Consider the following 20,349-nt stretch of genomic DNA (forward strand, 5'->3'; position numbering starts at 1 on the left):
TCGTTTGGACAGTAATTTGTACAGTAAAGTCTATAGAGCTCAGCAACACTTAGTTCTGGGGACAGGTAAAGCCTTTTAGAAACAAGCCGACAATAATGTGATTCTAGGTGATGGAAACTGAAAATGATTTTCATGAATTACATAAAAAAAAACAATGCCCGGTTTTGCGAACACAAAGGTTGTAATATTATTAGAAGACATAACATTTGTCTACAGCAGCGTCGGACACAGTTGCTTTATTTTCAGCACAAAGGTAGTATTAGTGGACATACAACATACATTTGTCTACAACATCATTTGACACAGTTGGATTCTTTCCAGCACAAAGGTATTACATATCGGACATACTACTTTTGTACACAGAAAAAGTTACACACTGGACGTACTACTTTTGTGCTCAGAAACAACTCCTTCATTATAAATGAAAAGGTAGTATGTGGGACCTGCCACCATTGTCCTCATAATGTTTAGTAATACACTGGACATACTGCAAGTGAAAAAAAAGCAATGTTAACCACTACGTTGAAGAAAGGACATAAAACCTTTGTCCAGAAGAAAGTGTACACCAAGGAGAATCAGTCAGTACCGATAACTCGATTTTGAAATTTTTTGGACATACAACCTTTGTGCTCTTAGCCATCGAATCAACCCGTCTACTTAGGACTAACATAAACTTGCATGTCAAGAGTTGATTAGGCTGTTTTAAAAATGGCATTCTGACACAGGTAGGCAAGCGATAAGAAAATAACTTGAAAAAAAACTAGTTTGTAGCATTTGATTAGTTTTATTAAAAATCAATATAAGTAGATTAATTGAGTAGCAGATATTGTAAATATTATCATAAGTTTCCTACAGTATCCTTTTATTGATAGATTATGCGATTAACAGTATGTGGTTGTTGACAAGCTGTTGTAACGCGAGGAGGAGTCCTCGTCACGGATGCATGTTGTCCATGATCCACCGCATGAAGGCCGAGGCGCGCGTGTAGACGCCGGGCTTGCTGGTGGCTCCGCAGCGACTGGCGCCGAACGACACGATGCCGATGAGGAAGTAGCGCGGCGGGCCGCCCAGGCTGTCGTCGGGCAGCATGAGCGGTCCCCCGGAGTCGCCGCCGCACGTGTCCTGCCCCACGCTGCCGCCGGCGCACATCTGCGTGTCGTCCACGTTGGCTTGCCGCCGGAACGCCTCTGCGCACTGGCTGTTCTCCACCACCGGCAGCTGCACCGTCAGCAGGACCGCGCTCTGCTTCAGCTTGTCTGCGAACACGAACCTCGCACTAGCTACTGTACCTCATTTAACATATTCAATGGTAATGTTTACTTACAAGTAAAACTGACTATCAAGTAAATCGGATAAACTTATTAATAGTATGTTTAAAACATTATTTTTAACTTATTGTCGCTCCTATGCGGTCTTAGGTTCGAAAATGTTTACCTCTATTCCAAATCGTTGCAACAGCCAAAATACCAGCGCCTAGCTACGGTTCTAATCGGTGGATGGTCTGGAGTATTTCCCGTTTAATGATAATGCGGATGTGGTACCTCCTAGCAAAACAAAAGCCATTTCCGTGTTTGTTTTCGACGAAGTAATGTGCGAGAAGCAAGGCATAATACAAGAGTACTTTTCCATGGGCAGACACGCTAAAGTTGACTGCGTTTACCTGTGTCAGACGTACAGTCGTATTCCAAAACACCTCCTACGAGACAACGCGAATGTCGTAGTACTTTTTCGCATGGACGAACGTAATTTACGTCACGTCTATGACGATCATGTAAACACCGACATTACATTCCGGGTAGCCTACAATGTACAAAAGTTGAGGAACATCCCGATAAAGCCCGAAGGGTTAACCTTCGGCCATCTTCGGAAGTTTGTTTTTATTTTGGCAAAACGCGTGGTATTTAGAAATAGATTGTAAACATGGCATATAAGAACAGTAAGATAGGGAATTAATTTAAGGAATGTATAGAAAATAAAATGGAAAACATCGTTGGGTTTGTGGAGATGGAAGTTGTCTGTGAAACATTCACGAATGGATTGCAACAGTTAGGTTATTAATACTAGGTGCCTCAGCAGATGAAGATGAATTTATTATCTCTAGCCTGTCCGTGAATAACGTCAGAGTGATAGACTCGACAACAGACTCGGCCATTGGTTGGACAAGCGTGTGTATGATATGTCAATAAAGTGCCATAGTTTTTACTCAGTCTGTTTCCTTTTCATTGCTGGTGAGAACGGGACGAGAGTGGAGTGAGCTTGAGGAGTGAGTATTAAAGGGGAAGGGAGGGAGGGACTTAAGGAGGAGGCTCAGGGAGTTTAGAAGTGTAAGTTGAGAGGGAGTTATCCTTGCCACCGGGTGGAAGCCCAATTGCAAAAGTACAAATTAATTAATTCATAATTCATACAAGGCGTCCTGGGTGGCCTGAACAGCCCAGGTAAGTTAAATTAACGACGCACTCCTGCCTGCAGCCACGTGGTAGAACCCTCCCTGAGACCATATTTTCGACCTAACTATGAATGTACAGTCGTAATTACTTCAACGCTGCTGTGTTGATGACTTCATAATGAAATGTGTGAATAGATAAAAGATAAATGTATATTTATATAAGATACCAAAATTATCGAGATTATCAAAGAATACAAATTTTTAACGTGTGAAATATGTTGACCATTGGGTGTGTATTATGTTGCTGTAAATAATATCTTTTTTTATTCAGTTTCTCTTTAACACTTGGTCTCCAGAGTGCCCTTTATTTGAGCAATTCACTACATCCTCAGTACCTACTTGTAAATTGCTTCTGTTTGTTGCAAGCATGTGAATAAATTACAATATTAGCTTATACGTTAAATTCCTTGGACGCGCCATGGAAATGAAGAATTATTTTCCGTTTGTTGCAGGCATGAGAAAAAATTAGAACATCTGCTTATACATGCGATTCCTTGGACACCACATAAAAATTAGGAATTATTTTTATCAATCCTCATAACTGTGCCTTTTTTACTGGATTTAGAATGTTATTTCATTGCCACTTAAGGATAGTAACTTAGAAAGTTGAAATAAAACTGGTTGTAGGTATTATTTAAAAATCAAAGAGTATGTTTTTACAACCTTATATGTCAATGAAAAAAACTTATGAAATTTGGATGGAGAGAAAAAAAGTATAAAGATTTTTTGCCACATATTCATAATAAATGATTGTACAGTGAGAACGGTAGGGGAATGGAATAGGCTGGAGGAGGAGTGTGTGGCGGCTGGGAGTGTGGACCAGTTCAGAAGAAGAGTGCGGGGAAAGTAGGGAGAATGCTTGCCACCGGGCACTTCTGTACCCAATTGCAGCTATAATAATAATAATAACATGATAGGTATATTTTCAAACGCATTGATAGTTATTGGTAGGTAAGTTACAAGAAAGAAAGTGTAATATTTGAATCATAAAAAAAGATTTAGGCTTAACCAGTGGCGTAGCCAGGATTTGTGTATGGGGGGTGTTAAGAAGCATGGCCCCCCTGTATTAAAGTGGGGGGTCTGGGGGTCCTCCCCTGGAAAAATTTGGATTTTAAGGTGTAAAATAGTGCTATTTTAGCAGTTCTTAAATTGCAGTTTCGGTTCTTAAATTTAAATATTTTAATGGTAAAAAATTTATTAATTTTAATATGAAATTTGTTTGAGTGATGAATAAGAAATTAATAAAAGATTTGGTGCTAAGGGGGGGGGGTTTGAACCCCTGAACACACACCCCCCCCCCCCCTGGCTACGCCCCTGGGCTTAACATATTCAATATGTCATTATTCTATTCATGCACAGTACATAAAAAAAAATTTATATGAACTGCACATATATATTTTAATGTAACATGTCAACTTTTATGAGGTACCGGTATAGGCTGAAAGAAATGGACATGGATAGGGTTCTTTTGGGCAGGGCTGTAATGAATAAAAAAATACAATGACAAAACTTTAAAAATTACTCAATATTTACGTTTATTTCCATTAATATATTTGTGATGAAACTGTGGGCTCTAACTTTCACATAAATAAATGTATTATTTCTGTACTGAGCATTACCAAAACAGAGATTACAGAGTAATATTTCCTCTTTACATTCTACGACCAGATGACACTCTGCAAGTCAACATACACTAAAGCACACAATTGTGTTGAACCTCAGTATCCATCTATGTGAAAAAATACTTTTATGGTGAGAAACAGAATCTTGTAATTTGTTAAAAAAAATTAAATAAAAAAATTATTTGTTATTTTGACCAACATAATTTGTGTCATCACAAGTTATATAACTTGAGTGTGCCTAGATGTTAAACATAGTTAGTTGAAGTATAGTGCGTTCTGGTATCTCTGAAATAAACTGTTAGATGCAATAACATGCATACATGTATCCAATTCTTTCCCAGCAACCCAAATATCAGCTGATACATTAAAATTTTCTGCTTTAAATGCTATATGGCTAGTAACTTCTATTCTCTTTAAATGTACTTGATTCCTGTAAATGTAATCTGGTAATATTCTATTAGTTATTCCTCGAACAAAACTTAAGCAGGAAAATTCTCAGAATAATGACAGTAAGTAGGCCTACATATACTCAATAACAAACAAAACAGTTCCTGCGTAACATACATGAATCAGCCATTAAACATTAGAATATGTACACACACAAATACAATTCAAAGTTATTAGTTTTAACTTTAAAATTGGGCTAAAATAACTTTCTTAAAATTTAAACAATTCTGTACCCCATAGGGAAAGGGTACTATGTACTTTTATCTAAGTTTACAGGAGAACATTTTAAAGTTTTTTATTATAACCAGTAAATACATAAAAATTAATTAAAAATGCTAACCAAATTATTATATCACAATTTTATAAGTATGTACATACATTTTTCATTGAGTTAGGAATTCATAGGCCTACAAACATAAATCCCATATTGATTATATAGACAGTTTAAAATGTTACAATTAAGATATAGACGGGGCACGCTGGGGCAATGGACCCACGACCAACAACGGCCTAGCTTTCCAAGCTATCCTGGTGCCCTCCGGACATCATCATCATCATTACAACACCCGTACAGCCCGTCAGGTATTCCCCGGGCCTTCCACAGAGGACCGGGTGACAGCAGGTGTAAATGCATGTAGCTGATTTTGTATTTTCCACCACAGGAAAATGAAACATTAAGGTAACATGCTATAGATACAAAGAGAAATATCATTGTATTAAATTAATTAATTTAATGCACCCGTGGCAGTCTACAAGCAGAACACTCTCGCACTGCTCATTTCACAATCCCCTCCTAGTGTGAACCCCACTGTCGCATATCGAGCGGGGAAAAATAATTAGATGTTTTAAAATCAACTTCCATAAATAAATATAACAGCAATGAACGGGAAGAAATGGATTGATTGATTGATTGATTTAGTGCTGTGATTTAATGTAATATTAACCAATGTCTTGCCGTCAACAGTTTTTAAGGGCCTTCAAACTAATTTTTAAGTCGACAATAATTTGTCAATATGACAGCAAATGTAATAAATTAAGAAAGACTGGATTAAGATACAAACATAAAGAAAGTACCTGCGATGTAACAGTTGTTGCCAGGAGATAAAGAAGGCACCAACAATGCAATGCCATTACATTAACTTAAAGTTTGTTGGGAATAACTGGTCAAAAATCAATAAAAAAAATGAAAAAAATTCTTGGCTCTAGACCTTGCCGTCGTTACCTGCTGAGACACATTTCTTACACATTCTTTAAACAAATTCTCTATTTCATTGTTATCGTGCGCAAAATTTACAATCTATTTAACATTCCCGCGCGTTTTTCAAAAGAAAACCAACTTCCGAAGATGGCCGAAGGTTAACCCTTCGGGCTTCATCGGGATGTTACTCAACTTTTGTACATTTTAGGCTTCCCTTACATTCCAGGAATACAAAGACATGTTCTCCTTGTGTTGGAAAGACGAACACGGATTTCTAGCTATAGTCAAAGACTGGCCTCTATATAAGGGCAGGTACAGACGAGGTTTCGATCAGTATATCGTTAAACATGAGTCATAGCATTTCGAAATTCGGTCGTAGCAGTCGAGACTTACGTACTGCTCTCAAGCCTCATGACGACGTTATCCGCAAATACATTTCGCTACTGGCTCAAAAAGTAGAAAGTGTGAAAAACGAATTACTAGAGTATCTCGTTGCCATCAACCCGCGCGTGGAAGCTTCGGATTCTCGCATTCGCGACATGATCGAAGTATCGAATGCACAAAGACGTGACGATTTGAGGACTTTTCAAAGTAGTCTGAAAGCATCACTAACTCACTTGTCAACAAATTCAGATTTAGCTAAAACCAAGAAAGAAGTTTCTGCGAACACATAAAAAAGTATAAAATGAGGTTGTGCAATATGTTTTCAGCCAGTACAATGTCGGACCTGGCCAGTGACCTTCATCGAGCTATACAGTCTGTTCGTGAAACATATCTACTTGCTAGACGAACCATACTTGCACGTGAGATGAAAAAAGGAGATATTTAAACCAATCACTAGTCGCCTCGACGAACATAAAAATAAGGAAGCCATCAATGTGAAGACGGAAGTTGAAGATGACATGCCAACTGTAAAGAAGAGAAATTCTGAACCAGATCGAGGAGAAGAGGACTTAACGAGTACAGAGTCCATGCACAAGAAAAAAATACCGGAAAAGGGACACCAAGTTAATGCAATGGTCCGGCCATACCTGATACCGTTTACGAGTTGGAATAATGATACGACCTACGGAGTGTACAGAAAACATGATAAGTGGTTCCTCGGTGCTAAAGAAATAGACTTTCTACCAGGAAATATCGTGCGCGTAGAAGAATTCAAAACGCGCGGGACTCCGGGTCTGTACGAATTGCTGTTTCGCAGGGGGCCTAAAGGATATTCTCACAAAGACTTACAAGAGTACAAAAAACTGCTAGAGCTAACCAATTCACATTTTCGCGATAACGATCCAGATAGTGGTGTATATAAAGACGAAGATCATGAAAAAAATCGACATTCTCGCTAATCTTTTCAGGGAACTAACAATACATGGTGAAGGTTTAAAAAAGCTAGAAAGTGATCAGATATTTGACTATGTATATTGGGACGACCCCAATGAATTAGTTCATCGCCTTAAAATTCTACATGCTTCGCTTAGTGTAGGAAACTATTCGCACATCAACGAAATATAGATGAAATGAGGGAAGCCGGCTACATTTACAATGAATCTAACCGGAATCGCTCGCGAACTTCATGCTCCTGCTAGACGAAAATACCTTCGTCGCAAGGTTATAGTTCGTGGAATTGATGATTTATTCCAGGCGGACCTTGTTGAGATGATACCGTATTCCCAATTGAATAAAGGTTTCAAGTACATGTTGACAGTCATCGATGTTTATAGCAAGTTCGCTTGGGCTAGACCTGTAAAATCAAAGACTGCAACTGAAGTAGCCAAGGCCATGGACAATATTTTGCGGGACGGACGTGTACCGTCGCACCTGCAAACGGACCTCGGGAAAGAATTCTACAATGCAACCTTCAAGGCTTTGATGAAGAAGTATGGCATCGAACACTACTCTACATTTAGTACCGTCAAAGCCTCTGTTGTCAAAAGGTTTAACAGAACTTTGCGTTCCAAGATGTGGCGACAGTTCACGGCTAACGGAAATTACAAGTGGCTTGACATCTTGCCGAAACTAATAAGCGAGTATAATTCAACAGTGCATTCTACCACGAAAATGAAGTCAAATGATGTAACAGACAATATCCTGCTTCGAACAGTGTTTTCCAACACGAAGAAGAAAGATCCACGAAAGCTTAAATCTAACGTCGGTGACATTGTGCGAATCTCCAAGCAGAAAGGTATCTTCGAGAAAGGTTTCAGTGCGAATTGGAGTCCCGAACTTTTCCGTGTGACACATGTACGTGAATCAGAGCCTAGGACCTCCTACCTCGAAGATTTGTACCACAAACCTATCCGTGGCGGCTTCTATGCCGAAGAGATTCAGCCTACGTTGCATCCCGATACGTACTTGGTGGAGAAGATTATAAAACGAAGAAATGGACGGTCCCACGTCAAGTGGTGGGGCTTTCCACCTCGCTTTAATTCGTGGGTGGCAGATGCAGAAATCGAGAAATCCACAAGACTTTAGTAATTTGTCTGTGTTTTTTTTGTACTTGTAGTAGTGTAGAGTTTATGTAATTTTATTTGCTTTTTTAAAAGAACTTGTGGTGTTTTTATTTTCTCAAACCTGTCACTTTTGTGCCATTTTTTTTAAATTAAAGTTGTTTTGTATCGCCCAGGATCTAACCATGTATCGATTCTATAGGTAAATTATGATTGATTTTTTTTATAAATTTATGGGTCAATAATACAAATATCCACGATTGTGGTCATACCGGCTTACTGGAGGCTGGTAGTATAGGATTTCAGCCTCTTTTAGGACTTTGATCATTATTTATTGAAACTGATATTTTTTAAATTATATTAATATGTTTTGCATCAACCAAAGATCTAACCAAGGACAGGAATCGATCGAATCAATCAGTATATTGCTTACAAATTTATTTAATGAATTTTGGAATTTTTCTCGAATCTCTATCATTAAAATTATGGATTTTCAAGATGGTGGACATGACGACAGGATCGGTTGCCATTTTTATTTTTTTGCCCTCACCGAGTTCAAACCAAGGACTCCGAGCTCCGTGCCGTAATTTTTATTTAATTTTTTTATTTGAATTTTAATAATTCGAATTTTTTTATAAATTTAATTTTTTTTTTATTAAAATCGGAGAATAAATAAAGATTTTCAATATGGCGTCCATAACGGAAATTGAAACGGTGAAGTCATAATTCAAAATGGCGGAAAACACAATGTCGGAATGTTCGAGAAAACAAAATGACGTCATCCAAAATGGCGGATCCATGGCGGATCCAAAATGGCCGCCGGGGTCAAGGTCAAGGTCACGACCATCCAAGTTGGCCGCCGTGACGTCACAATCCAAGATGGCGGGCCGACAGTCCTAATCCACACTATCCACACCCAGGACCTAGGCGTAGGGCGCCCATTTGTAGGATACTACTCATAAGTTATTTCTTATGTTCACAATATTCAAATAGAAAGTTTAAGAAATAAGTTTTGTGCTGTTTAAGTTTAAATGTTCATGGAATTATAAGTGATGCATAGCCTTCCGACACTCATTATTCTTTATTGAAACGTCTTCGCTCTGTTTCTCAAAGTATTTCTAATGGGTTTAGCTTTTAATAATTTAATTTTTTATTATTATTTCATACTTATTTGTTAATTGCTTTTAATATTTTCAGTTATTTAGTTGATATTCATTATTAATATCCATTGTGTAGCTATATATATTTTTAATTTTGACATTAATCATGCTAAGTTTGAGCACATTTATTGAGAGGTAATCTGCAATATTATACCGGTGTATAAACTTAAGTTTCTTCACTTTTTATATCAAATGGGTGTATATCAAATTCACCCAAAATTTAAATTTAAAAATATATTTACTTAATATAAAAATTCATATGCACTGTCTTGTTAGCTTACCCAAGTCGTATATTCCCCATCCCGCCACGTGGGGATGCTCGCCAATGAAGCTCATGTTCATTAGCGGTCCAGCGATGACGCATATCGGTCTAACCCATTCTGCGGGGGAAAAGAATGCTTTTACACAGTACCATGACAATTAGTAGTTTTATTATCAATGAAATATCTGAGCCATCAAATTACGTTAGTTGTACTTAACATAATAATATAATAAATAATTAACATGTAGAGAAAAATCTCAATTTAAAGAAGGTGTGCTTAAAATTTACCTTTTAAATACTAACTTATAATGCAATGTTGTTTGCAAACAGTGTAAAAAAAATTGGTACCTTAATTTAAGTGGAATTGTGAACTAAATTTTCCTCTCCGCATTAGACATAAAGACAGGTCAGAAGCGGTGTAGTTCACGACTGGCGAAGTGTGGAAGATGGCCCAGCCGAATGAAAATGGAATCCTGAGATGAGACATCTAAAGATTGGTTTGTGAGCACATGAGTGGGCACAGGCGTGTTAAATGGTGCCCAACTAGTGTAGCCTGAATACTCAGAAAGCAAGAAGATAGCAAAGTTTACAAGGGAAGTGGATTTTTGCGCGCGACCATTGGACATTGGAGATAGAGAAGCAATGTGTCCATGTTGAAATGTTGTGACGGCTAACAGACTTTGTGGTGGCACACCTCACACCAACTTAGTTGAAGACCAGCTGACATCTAATCCACATCAAATATGAAGTGAGGGGTAGTGTTACAGTTATGGGCGCGGAAACCAACTGGCGCGTAGCATGCAGGCGGTTTATCGACAGCCCGAACTTTAGTCTCGAACGTGACCGAGTGGAATATGGACCCGTGGTACACAGATATCTGTCAACAGTGCCGACGACCACGATAAATAGATTTACTTACGACTTTCCACCTAAATGCACCAGTATGTGAATGTGCAGTAGCTCAGAGAGAACACAAAAACGGATGGAAAATCCGTAAAAGGTAAAAGTGTGTAACAGCAAAGTATGTGATGGGAGCGGTAGACAAACAGCAACCTGTAGCACATTTAGACATGTGGGACATGTGAAGTGCATGGGAGCATTGGAGTGGCACATGAATCGGAAGGATATTTTCGTCTGCGATGTGTGTGTGCGAGTGGAAACAATGGCAGCCGATGGCCCAGGAATGACAATTCAATCGCCCATGCCAATAAAGCCCGCGCCGCGAAACAAAGCACATAGAGCACGCCAACCCGACTACAATTTAATGTATCCGAGCACACCACACCACGGGAGGAGCAATCAGCCATCTATGAATGCCACTGCGGCTGCTAAGTTCCAAATACTTCAAACTTTCTCCAGATTAGATTATGAGGAGCTGCGCGCATTCATTCAGTAGCAAGAAAATTAGTGTAGTATGGTGTACCAATTAAAGACTCGGCAGTAAATGTAGGCGAGCAGTTTTTATGCAATTCTAGAGTGTGGTGAAACTCTGTACGTCACTATAATGACTTGTGGAACAAGTTTTGTTCGCAGTTAGAGGGCCGATACTCGGACGTAGTTAGCGTAAAAATGTGCCGTGACAAATTTGACAGTGAATCGCAGACAGAGATGCAAGGACTGGTAGTGTACATTAATGCTCTGTTGTTTATTTACAAGCGACTAAACCCAGAATTGCCACTATAAAAATTACTCGAAACGATCACGGAGCGAGTGCAGCCATAATACGGAGTATGTTAAGGAGAGTCTATGCGAAGGTTTATTTACAAACAGCGATGGAAGCAGAGCGCGGCGTGAAGGAAATGTTTATATCACGAGAGCTGCGAGGGGAAGTAGCAGCGGCATCTATCACCCTGCCACTGCATCGAGAGCAATGCCGGGAAGTGGAGGGGTGACTCCAGCTGATCCCCACCCTACCAGCGCAAGGTCAACGACAGTGTATGTGCGCACCGACCCACAGCATGCATGCCCGCAACTCGTGCGTTGGTTGTCACAACAAACCACAGCAACAACAAGGTACAGTGTATCCATCCCAATCACACTATGCAGGTACTGTGATGGTGAACAATACCATTGGCACGGTGAGTGTGTCAACAACCCACACAATAGCAAGTCGGGAAACAGCGGGTGAGGGGGAAAGGAGACAGTGCTACAAATTCTCTGCCGACAAAAAGGGGTACAAAATGCAACTGACAATCTTTTAGGGCAATTAGGAGTAAACCGGCAGGGACTGATGTGCATTCCAGTGATAGTAAATAAAAAGTCAGCAACAGCCCTGATTGATACTGCTCCATCACATAACTATGTGCAATCACATGTTATTTTGCTGCAAATGTATTGAGTCAGTACGAAACTGTTATGTTAGCTACCGAATGTCACTCGTGTATAACCCTAGAGCAAACAAACATTTAATCATGTATTAGGTATTTACAAATGTCTGTGCCAGCTCTTGTGAGTGACATGTTAGGAGAAGATGTTATTTTAGGCACACCATGGCTATTAGCAAAAAATGCAATCATTGAGGCAGCGAGTGGAAGAGTCCATATCGATTCACAGGAGCATCGTACAGTATACGGACTTTGCGTGAAGCCACTAACACAATGAACACCAATACGTCAGAAGATTTGAACCATAATGTGCCACCAGAATAAAAACAAAAATTCCAGCAAATTTTAAATGAGCATAGGCAGTTGTTTGTATGCGCAGACCCCTTGTGGAAGACAACAGTAACAGAACACAGGATCCATCTGGAGCATGATAGGCCTATTTACTACCCACCATTGGCGTCATGTCTCTGCAACATAAAATAATAGAACAACAGGTGGCGGAGATGTTGCATGACCACGCGATTGAACTGAAAACATCCCATTACAATTCCACAATTAAACTATCACCGAAACGAGATGGTACATGGAGGTTTTGCATCGACTTCCAGCCGATCATTCTTATCACAATCAGCCAGCCGCCACCCCTTATTAACATCTAAGAGACACTGAACCTCCCAGGCACACAAAAATTATGATTACACTTGACATGAAGTCGGGGTATTGCAGATCCCAGTACTCAGAGAAGATCATAAAAAAAACCGCCTTTACCACACCTGATGGACGATGGTCCCATTTGGTTTAATATGCGCCCCTGCTACTTTCCAAGCTTTGATGGTACAAGTGTTAGATGGACTCATAGGACATATTAAGCTCGCATATTTGGATGATGTGATTGTATGGTCCAATCCTAGGAGGAACATCTCCACCACCTCGCCATAGTTTTGGAGCATATGAGATCCATGGCTTCACATGCTCTAACCATAAATGTAAAATTGGGAGAACCGAACTGCCATATCTAAGTCACTACAAAGACAAAAGAGAGAAACAGACCAAATGCGGAACAGCTACAGCTGATAGTACAATACCCCGTACTGGAGACACATAAACAGTTGCATAAATTTTCGACTTATCCAATTGGATTAGGCAATATATTACACAATTTACAAGTACGATAGTTGCCCTAACTAAGTTATTGTCACTGCAAAATTGTTATCAGTGGACAGAACAGACATAGGCTGCTTTCGAGGAGCTTAAGTGGAATTTCCATGAGTGCACGAAACTTTCACGATGCGATCCACAGTGCAGACTGGTGGTCCAGGCAGATGCGAGCCAGGAAATCATAGGTTGTGTGTTAGACCATGACAGAGAAGACAGCAATAGAGATGTAATTGAATAATTCATTGCGAAGTTAGGACGAGCGGAAAGGAGATATGATGTCAACGAGTGCGAATGCCTAGCGATTGTGTGGTCACTGAAACGATACCGACCATATTTAGAGTACCTATCAACCTTTCAACTTGTTTGACATGGCTACATACCATGCAATCAGGGCGAGGTAAACTCGGTTGATGGGAAATGCTTTTGCAGACATTTAACTTTTCCGGTTGAACATTGTACCCGGTGCTGATAACCAATTAGTGGCCGTAGTTGCAAGGATACCAAGGAGTATAGATATCATGCATGCGCGAGTTATCAACAGCCAGCTGAGCTCACAGGATGGCCGAAGACAGCTGGAGAAATGCGAGCAAAGTTACGTGGAGCAGTAGTGCTGTGTAAACAATGGACTATGAATTCGATCGCAGGTGACAAGTGACGCTTGCATGTGCCTAAGGCCACACGAGTTTTTTTTTTTTTTTCAATTTTTCCATGACTACCCTTTGGCAGGACACTCAGGCGCCAAGCAAACCTGAAAACAAATGCACGAGCATTTTCATTGGCCCGGGATAGTACGAGCAGCGAGTATGTGAGAAATTGCGAACATTGCCATAGACATAAGTCCAGAATGGGAGATGGCAATAAACATCAACTATTGCGATTGACCTAATGTACCCACATCCGAAGTCCAAACAGGGCAAGAAATGTTTGCTGATGGTGATGGACTTGTTCTCTCGGTGGGTATAGGCATATCCAATTTCCACTGCACAAGTACATCACACTGCAAATAGCTTGGAACATGAGTTTTTTCCCAGGTGGGGCTACCCATAAAACCTGTTGTCGGATAACACGACACAGTTCACGGGCTGCAAATGGCGCGACTGGTGCGAGAATTGGTGAGTCTGCCACTACACCACCTCTATTTACCATCCACATGCGAACCCCATTTAAAGAAGAAATCAGGACCTATAGGTACAGTTGTATTAAAGAGTCCACAAGGACCATCCCTCTTGGGCAGAACATATCCCCACAATACTCCTGTGTCTGAGGCAACAGAACAATGAGGCTACAGGTAAATCACCTGCTGCCATCTTGCAAGGATACCAGTTGTGATTATCCATCGAGCATGCATTGCCAACAACTGTAGGTTTCAAATACAACAGTCACGAGCACAGCACCAGCATCATCAACATGAGCAAATGCTCGCCGAGGTCAAGCAGGTACAGGCACAATACATCAAACAATGGCTACCACAGATGCAGAAACCACCACAGCCATTCGAACCATGTGATCTTGTGTATCTGAAGACACACCCGCAGTCTGCAGCTCAACAGAATTTCTGTGCCGGCTAGTGCCGAAGTGGAGCGGCCCATACACAGCCACGAGTGTACCCGAAAGTCGAGTGTTGTTTGTGCGCATGGGCTCGTGGCACATCATCAAGTTGCATCGTGATTAAGTTCGACTCGTTTCACGAGGGACTCATGCCCAACCACATGCAAGCAGCACTGAGTTAGCTGTGGTAACAAGACTGACTCCGCCAGAGTCGGAAATACACGAGCCAGGAGATTGGGTGACAAGGGTAAAGACACTAATGCACCGACTCAAACCAATTGATTCATCAGTTGCCGACAGCGAGACTTCTTGGCAGTTGGCTGCAGTGAGGAACCAACCGAAATACCAAATCCACCTACCAGAATGATTATGCGACAGTGGCAGTGGTGTTCGGTAGACAAGACCCGAACAACACCACAGATCCTCAACACTACCACCCACAGCAATCAAATAAGGAAGCATGCAGGCAACATCAAGCAAAGAGGGGGCGCAAGCACGCGGGGTGCTAGGCTGGAAGCAGGGAGGAGCATGTCACTCACACAAACGACATTGGGCCACAGTCTCCAAAGAGGGGGGCGTTTATGTGCACCTCCTTTGTCGGCGCTCAGCCTGCCAACCATCTACAATGATGTCAGCTCGGAATGGAAGCTTGGCTTCGAGAGATCGAAGCAAGGGATCGAGAGTATTGGGAACAGGGTCGAGGAGAAGAAGAGGACGGGCAGTGAGCGTCGAGAATGAGATGCTGAACTATTTTAACTTTTAATAGTCGCAGTGAACAATAAATACTTAAATAAAACTATAGTTGTGTAGTTAAGGCATGTGTGAAGTCTAAATACCACCCCACGTTAGGCATAAAGACCGGTCATAAGCGGTGAGCTTTACGATAGGTGAATTGTGGAAGATGGGCCGGCCGGGCCGGCCAAACGAAAACAGAACCCTAAGATGATACCTCTACAGTATGCTTTGTGAGCACAGGAGTGGGCACGTACATGTTTGTATACTGACACAAGCACTTGACCTTGGTTTCGACGAGAAGTAAAGGACCCCAACCAAATAAAAAGTAAATTTAAAAGAGGAACTGATATGTCAACAGGACATTAAATAATGCATATTAGTATAAACTCAAATTGTAATGTACTTATGTGGAAACTCTACCTCGCTGACGATTAGATCTTATGACCGAAGTATAATAAAATGCAAACTAAAAAGAGATACTGACGTGTAAATTCAACCTCGCGGTCGGTGCGGATGAGCGCTACATCATTCTTGAAGGTGCGCAGGTCATACTCGGGGTGTGTGATGATCTCAGCTGGGTGGTAGTCAACCACCGGGTCGCTGCAGAAACCATTCTGGCAGTCGGGGTCCGTGCTGGTGTCGTGCTCACCCAGCCGCAACAAGCTACTGCAACAGCAACATGCATGGCCCATCACTTCAATCGGTTCACCATGAATAGAACATTTCTTTAATCTAATTCGTGTCACTAGCCCAAAAGCCCACTATAGTTCACTTTCAAGCGAACTGAGATGTTCACCCAACTGTGTCCTCTGCAGACCACTTGCATGAACAATTTAAAACTTAAAATCTTATTTTGGTGGAAATTTCTTAAAATATTTTTCAGATTTAAAAAATATATTTATGATTTGTTCTGTTGCCGATCGCTTCTTTAAAACTTTATTTTAGTATACTAAATATTTAAAATTTGTAACAACAGCTATGACACAGAACTGGTTTCATGTCAAAAGAGCAACCTGTCTTTTAAAAGAGCATGCTTATTTATTATATATTTTTGTTCAACAATCTAAATATAATATATAAGTTCGAAAACTAATAACTAATATGGCTGCAAAAAGAGGTTGAAAGTGCTCGACAAGTGTCCAGATTCGTTCACTCTCTCTTTCGCCTGCACCTCTTGGAGCTGTGACAGCGAGCCAGCATTTTCTAATAATACAGGAGTTCTGGTGTTCTGGATACTTTTTTTTTCCATATCCAGAGGATCCAGTTTAACCACACTACTTGTTACCCCTCCTTCCTCCTCCTAGAGTAAAACATCAAGAGGATCCATTTACATCGCCCCCTCCATCTCCCCATCTCCGCCTTTCAGTGCATTATTTTGAACAATGATAACAGTCGGTGATCTTGAGGTCCAAAAGATTGAGTGCTAGCCATTCAGCCAAATGCACAATTGAAAACTAAGAATTTAAATAAGGTATACAAAATAAGTGAATGACTGTAGTATTTCTCTCATGTGTGTTAGGCCCCTGGGATGCCAAATTGAATACTGGGGGATTCTTCTACTCCTATCTATACTAATATTATAAAGCTGAAGAGTTTGTTTGTTTGTTTGAACGCGCTAATCTCAGGAACCACTGGTCCGATTTGAACAATTGTTTCAGTGTTGGATAGTGCATTTATCTAGGAAGGCTATAGGCTATATTATATTATCAATAACATTAGGTATCCTTACTAAAAGTCCAATAAGGTAACCCAAGGTGTAAAAAAATGACCCCAAAAAATCCTTACACAGCGTGCGCTGCGAAACCTATTGATTATAGAACAAAACAATGTACTACCACTTTGCAGAACATATAGTTGTCTTCAAAAAATATCGCATAACCATATGTCTAACTATTGTAGTTATCTCACAATTAGTGTTTTCTTTTCTTTTTTAAATAATTAAAATGCCATCGCTTCAAAAACTCTTTATTGTGTACCTTGGTATTAATCCTTATCAAAATAAATTACTTATAAGTACTACTTTACTACTTATTAAATTTTAATGATGCCACATTAGTATATCGCATACGTACGAAATCGTAACAGGTCGCTAGTATATAATACTATTCAACAAATTATGGTATAGCATACCCTCCAATTAAGGTATGCCAAAGTTTATTCATGATACACTATATGTATTGTGCAAAGTCCTGTTTGTCGTTAGTGTTCTCCCCATTTCCCCTTCCTACCTCAACCCCTAGGTGACACCGAAAAACCCCTCTAACAACTTCCCTTCTCCCTCCAAGCCTCTTCACTTACCACTAAAACATAGCACCCTGCCAAACCTCGCCAGGGATCGTCGGCCGCTGTCGACGATATATATGTTGGCGTAGCCACCATCTCGATTCCAAAGTTAGTTGCTATGCATGCTAATGGTATATTAATACTCATGTTGCACTCAATGGATTTAAAATGTTTAAGCATACCTTTTACCAGTTCAACATTGGTTTCTGCTTTTCATTGGCTCAGAAAATTTCCGACAACTACAAGTCCAGGATTGTCGTGTCTCATTCATGGAATTTATGAAGGCTTGGTCCTTAATTAATTTTCTTATTTCTAGTCCGTTATATATTCCTATTGTAATTTTTTTCTTCCTCAACTGAGGCATTTCTTCCCCTATAAATGCAAAGCATGATCCGTCCTTATCAAGAGACTTTACAAAATGCTTCATAATGCCCAGCTTAATATACAGTGGAGGAAATGTGTTTTTGTCTCGTTCAACTAAGGGTTCGTTAATAACGTTTTTTCGCCAATGATTATATCTTTTCTCTTAGAACACTCTTGTCTATCCCAGTGGTGTGTTTTGTCTCTGCCATCCCAGAGGCACAAGAAACGAGGATATTTGGTGCCCAGGATTTATCCTGATCACCGAGCTTAACATCAAAGTATCCAGGATAAGCTCTCTTTACAAGGTCACTAACAGTCTTTCTGTTATCTTTTAAAGTGTAGGTATTCTCCGCATATCTAGCAAAAACACATCAGGATGATACAACTTCTTCTACTGAAGATTATTTTTTATCAACTTCGATGAATCCTGCACGGCAAAAACTCACAAACTGACCTCAAATTTAGTTGAAGCATTGAAATGAATTATGGGATTCCCATCTTGGGGTATCCCAGTTACGAATTAGGGATTCCCAGGATGGGGTATCCCTGTGATTAAGTGACTTGAGTCAAGCAGGTGGTGTTACTTCTTTTTCCACACTTACCTCAAAAAGTAGAGCTGATAGAAAATAACTAATTTTAATTTAGATTCAATGTTCAAAATATAACAAAAATCAATTTCCAAAATCCTAGGCACCAAAAAAAAATATTTTGTTGGCCGATGTAAGTGTTATGGAACAATGTATACCTGCATTAAGTAAACAGAATGGCCTACCACATTTACGCAGTCGAGTCTGACTGATGCGTTGGAGCTAAAGATGCAGATGTTGATATGGTATTTGACTGGTTTACATGACCTAAAATGTCCGATGCAGATGTATGGATTTGACTGACTGGAGCTGACGAATTTGAACTTTTGAGGTCCACCAAATCAGTCAGCACCATCAGAATCTTAAGTCATGAACAATATTCACCAATGAGAAGCTTGATGAGCACTAAAAAAAACTATAAAATCGCGTGATATTTATTTACAAACAAACATTTTACATTCTTGTTTATATAATTTCGTCTTGAGCACCATTATGTTTAATGTTTTGCATTAAATTACTTTGAAACATTAAAACGAAAAATCTGAAATAATAAATAAAATGGTAAATGTATATAGGCATGAAAATAAAAATTTTATCCAAATATATATCAAAATCTTAGAAAAATTTTGAAAAGTGTTGAATCTCCATTAATATATATTTACATTAATAATTTTTTGTATAACACTCTCGAGTAAAGCCAATCTACCGAGTTGCCATCTATGATAATCACTTGAACCAGATGCATCACACAAGTGATTGTGGTATGCTGCTACAGAAAATCCATCACACAGCATGGTCGAACAACACGGTTAGACAGACGCTACTCCGCAAATGTGGTATGGCCTAAGATTTAGCAAATTCTTGCATTTTTCCGGTTTATAGGGGTCAGGGAAACCATGGTATAGTATGTGTAAAGGTTTTATCAATCATACTACGGTTTCAGGTGTAAAGTTTTCAGATAAAAAAATAGAATTCCCTGTTAATTTTGAACATAGCCCCCAGGGTCAGAGGAATGCACAAACATAAGTAGGCCAGTATTTTTATGTGAGGTAGTGCTTTGGGTGGAATTTTGGAATTTGAATTTGATATTAACTGTTATGCTAGCAGAGTTCTGAACATGATTCTTAAAGTCCACCCTACCATATGCCTGGTTTCTGGTATCCTCCTGTTATATCCATGGGTATAAAAGTATGTATGGCAGTTTGTATAGTAAAAGAGAAATAAGACTTTGTTACTCCATACACATGATACCTAAAGTGCTAAGAGAAAACTTGATAATCTAGTGATATAAAATTAAAAAGATACGAGTGAATTCGGATTTACTTCAATGTAATTTATTTATGATATATTTAAATATTATATTAATAAGTCAGCTCATCGAAGTAATTAACAGTAATATTGTACTAATTCATTGTTAGTGTTCAAAATGATAGCAATTTACATTTTTTAATGTTAATTGATTACTCAATTATTAGAATATTTTTATAAAATAACTTACATTTTTTACCGGCCAAGATAAAGAAACAAGCAAGGTTTAAGATAGTTGTAAATATGCTATTGGACAGAAAGCAATTGTGAGATTTGGACTGCCACATGAAGGAAATGCATCGAGGCTTATTGAAATATTATTTGGATGTCATTACAACAGAGATAGGAAGTTGTGAACTCACGCACCCACCACATCAAGCTTACGGATTAAATCACAATCCCGAGTGTGCGGTGTAGATGTTCTCCACCTGCAGTAAAGGCTCATAGGAAGATAATGAATGAGT

General features: G+C 39.6%; 1 protein-coding gene across 2 annotated transcripts in view; it reads right to left on the reverse strand.

The window, feature by feature from the left end:
- Positions 1 to 205: 205 nt before the first annotated feature.
- LOC134527540 (spaetzle-processing enzyme-like) overlaps positions 206 to 20,349 on the reverse strand; it is a 61,618-nt gene continuing 41,474 nt past the window's right edge. The window contains exons 3-5 of one of the 2 annotated variants that reach the window (XM_063360300.1): positions 15,829 to 16,010; positions 9,599 to 9,697; positions 206 to 1,256 (exon numbers count right to left, since the gene is read on the reverse strand). In XM_063360300.1, the coding sequence (XP_063216370.1) occupies positions 934 to 1,256; positions 9,599 to 9,659 (384 nt within the window). In that variant the 5' untranslated portion in view covers positions 9,660 to 9,697; positions 15,829 to 16,010 and the 3' untranslated portion in view covers positions 206 to 933. Of the gene's footprint in view, positions 1,257 to 9,598; positions 9,698 to 15,828; positions 16,011 to 20,349 lie in introns of those variants that run through there. The other variant, XR_010074212.1, reaches the window with a different exon arrangement.

Source organism: Bacillus rossius, chromosome 1 (genome assembly GCF_032445375.1).
Source record: "Bacillus rossius redtenbacheri isolate Brsri chromosome 1, Brsri_v3, whole genome shotgun sequence".
Classification (NCBI taxonomy): Eukaryota; Metazoa; Arthropoda; class Insecta; order Phasmatodea; family Bacillidae; genus Bacillus; species Bacillus rossius.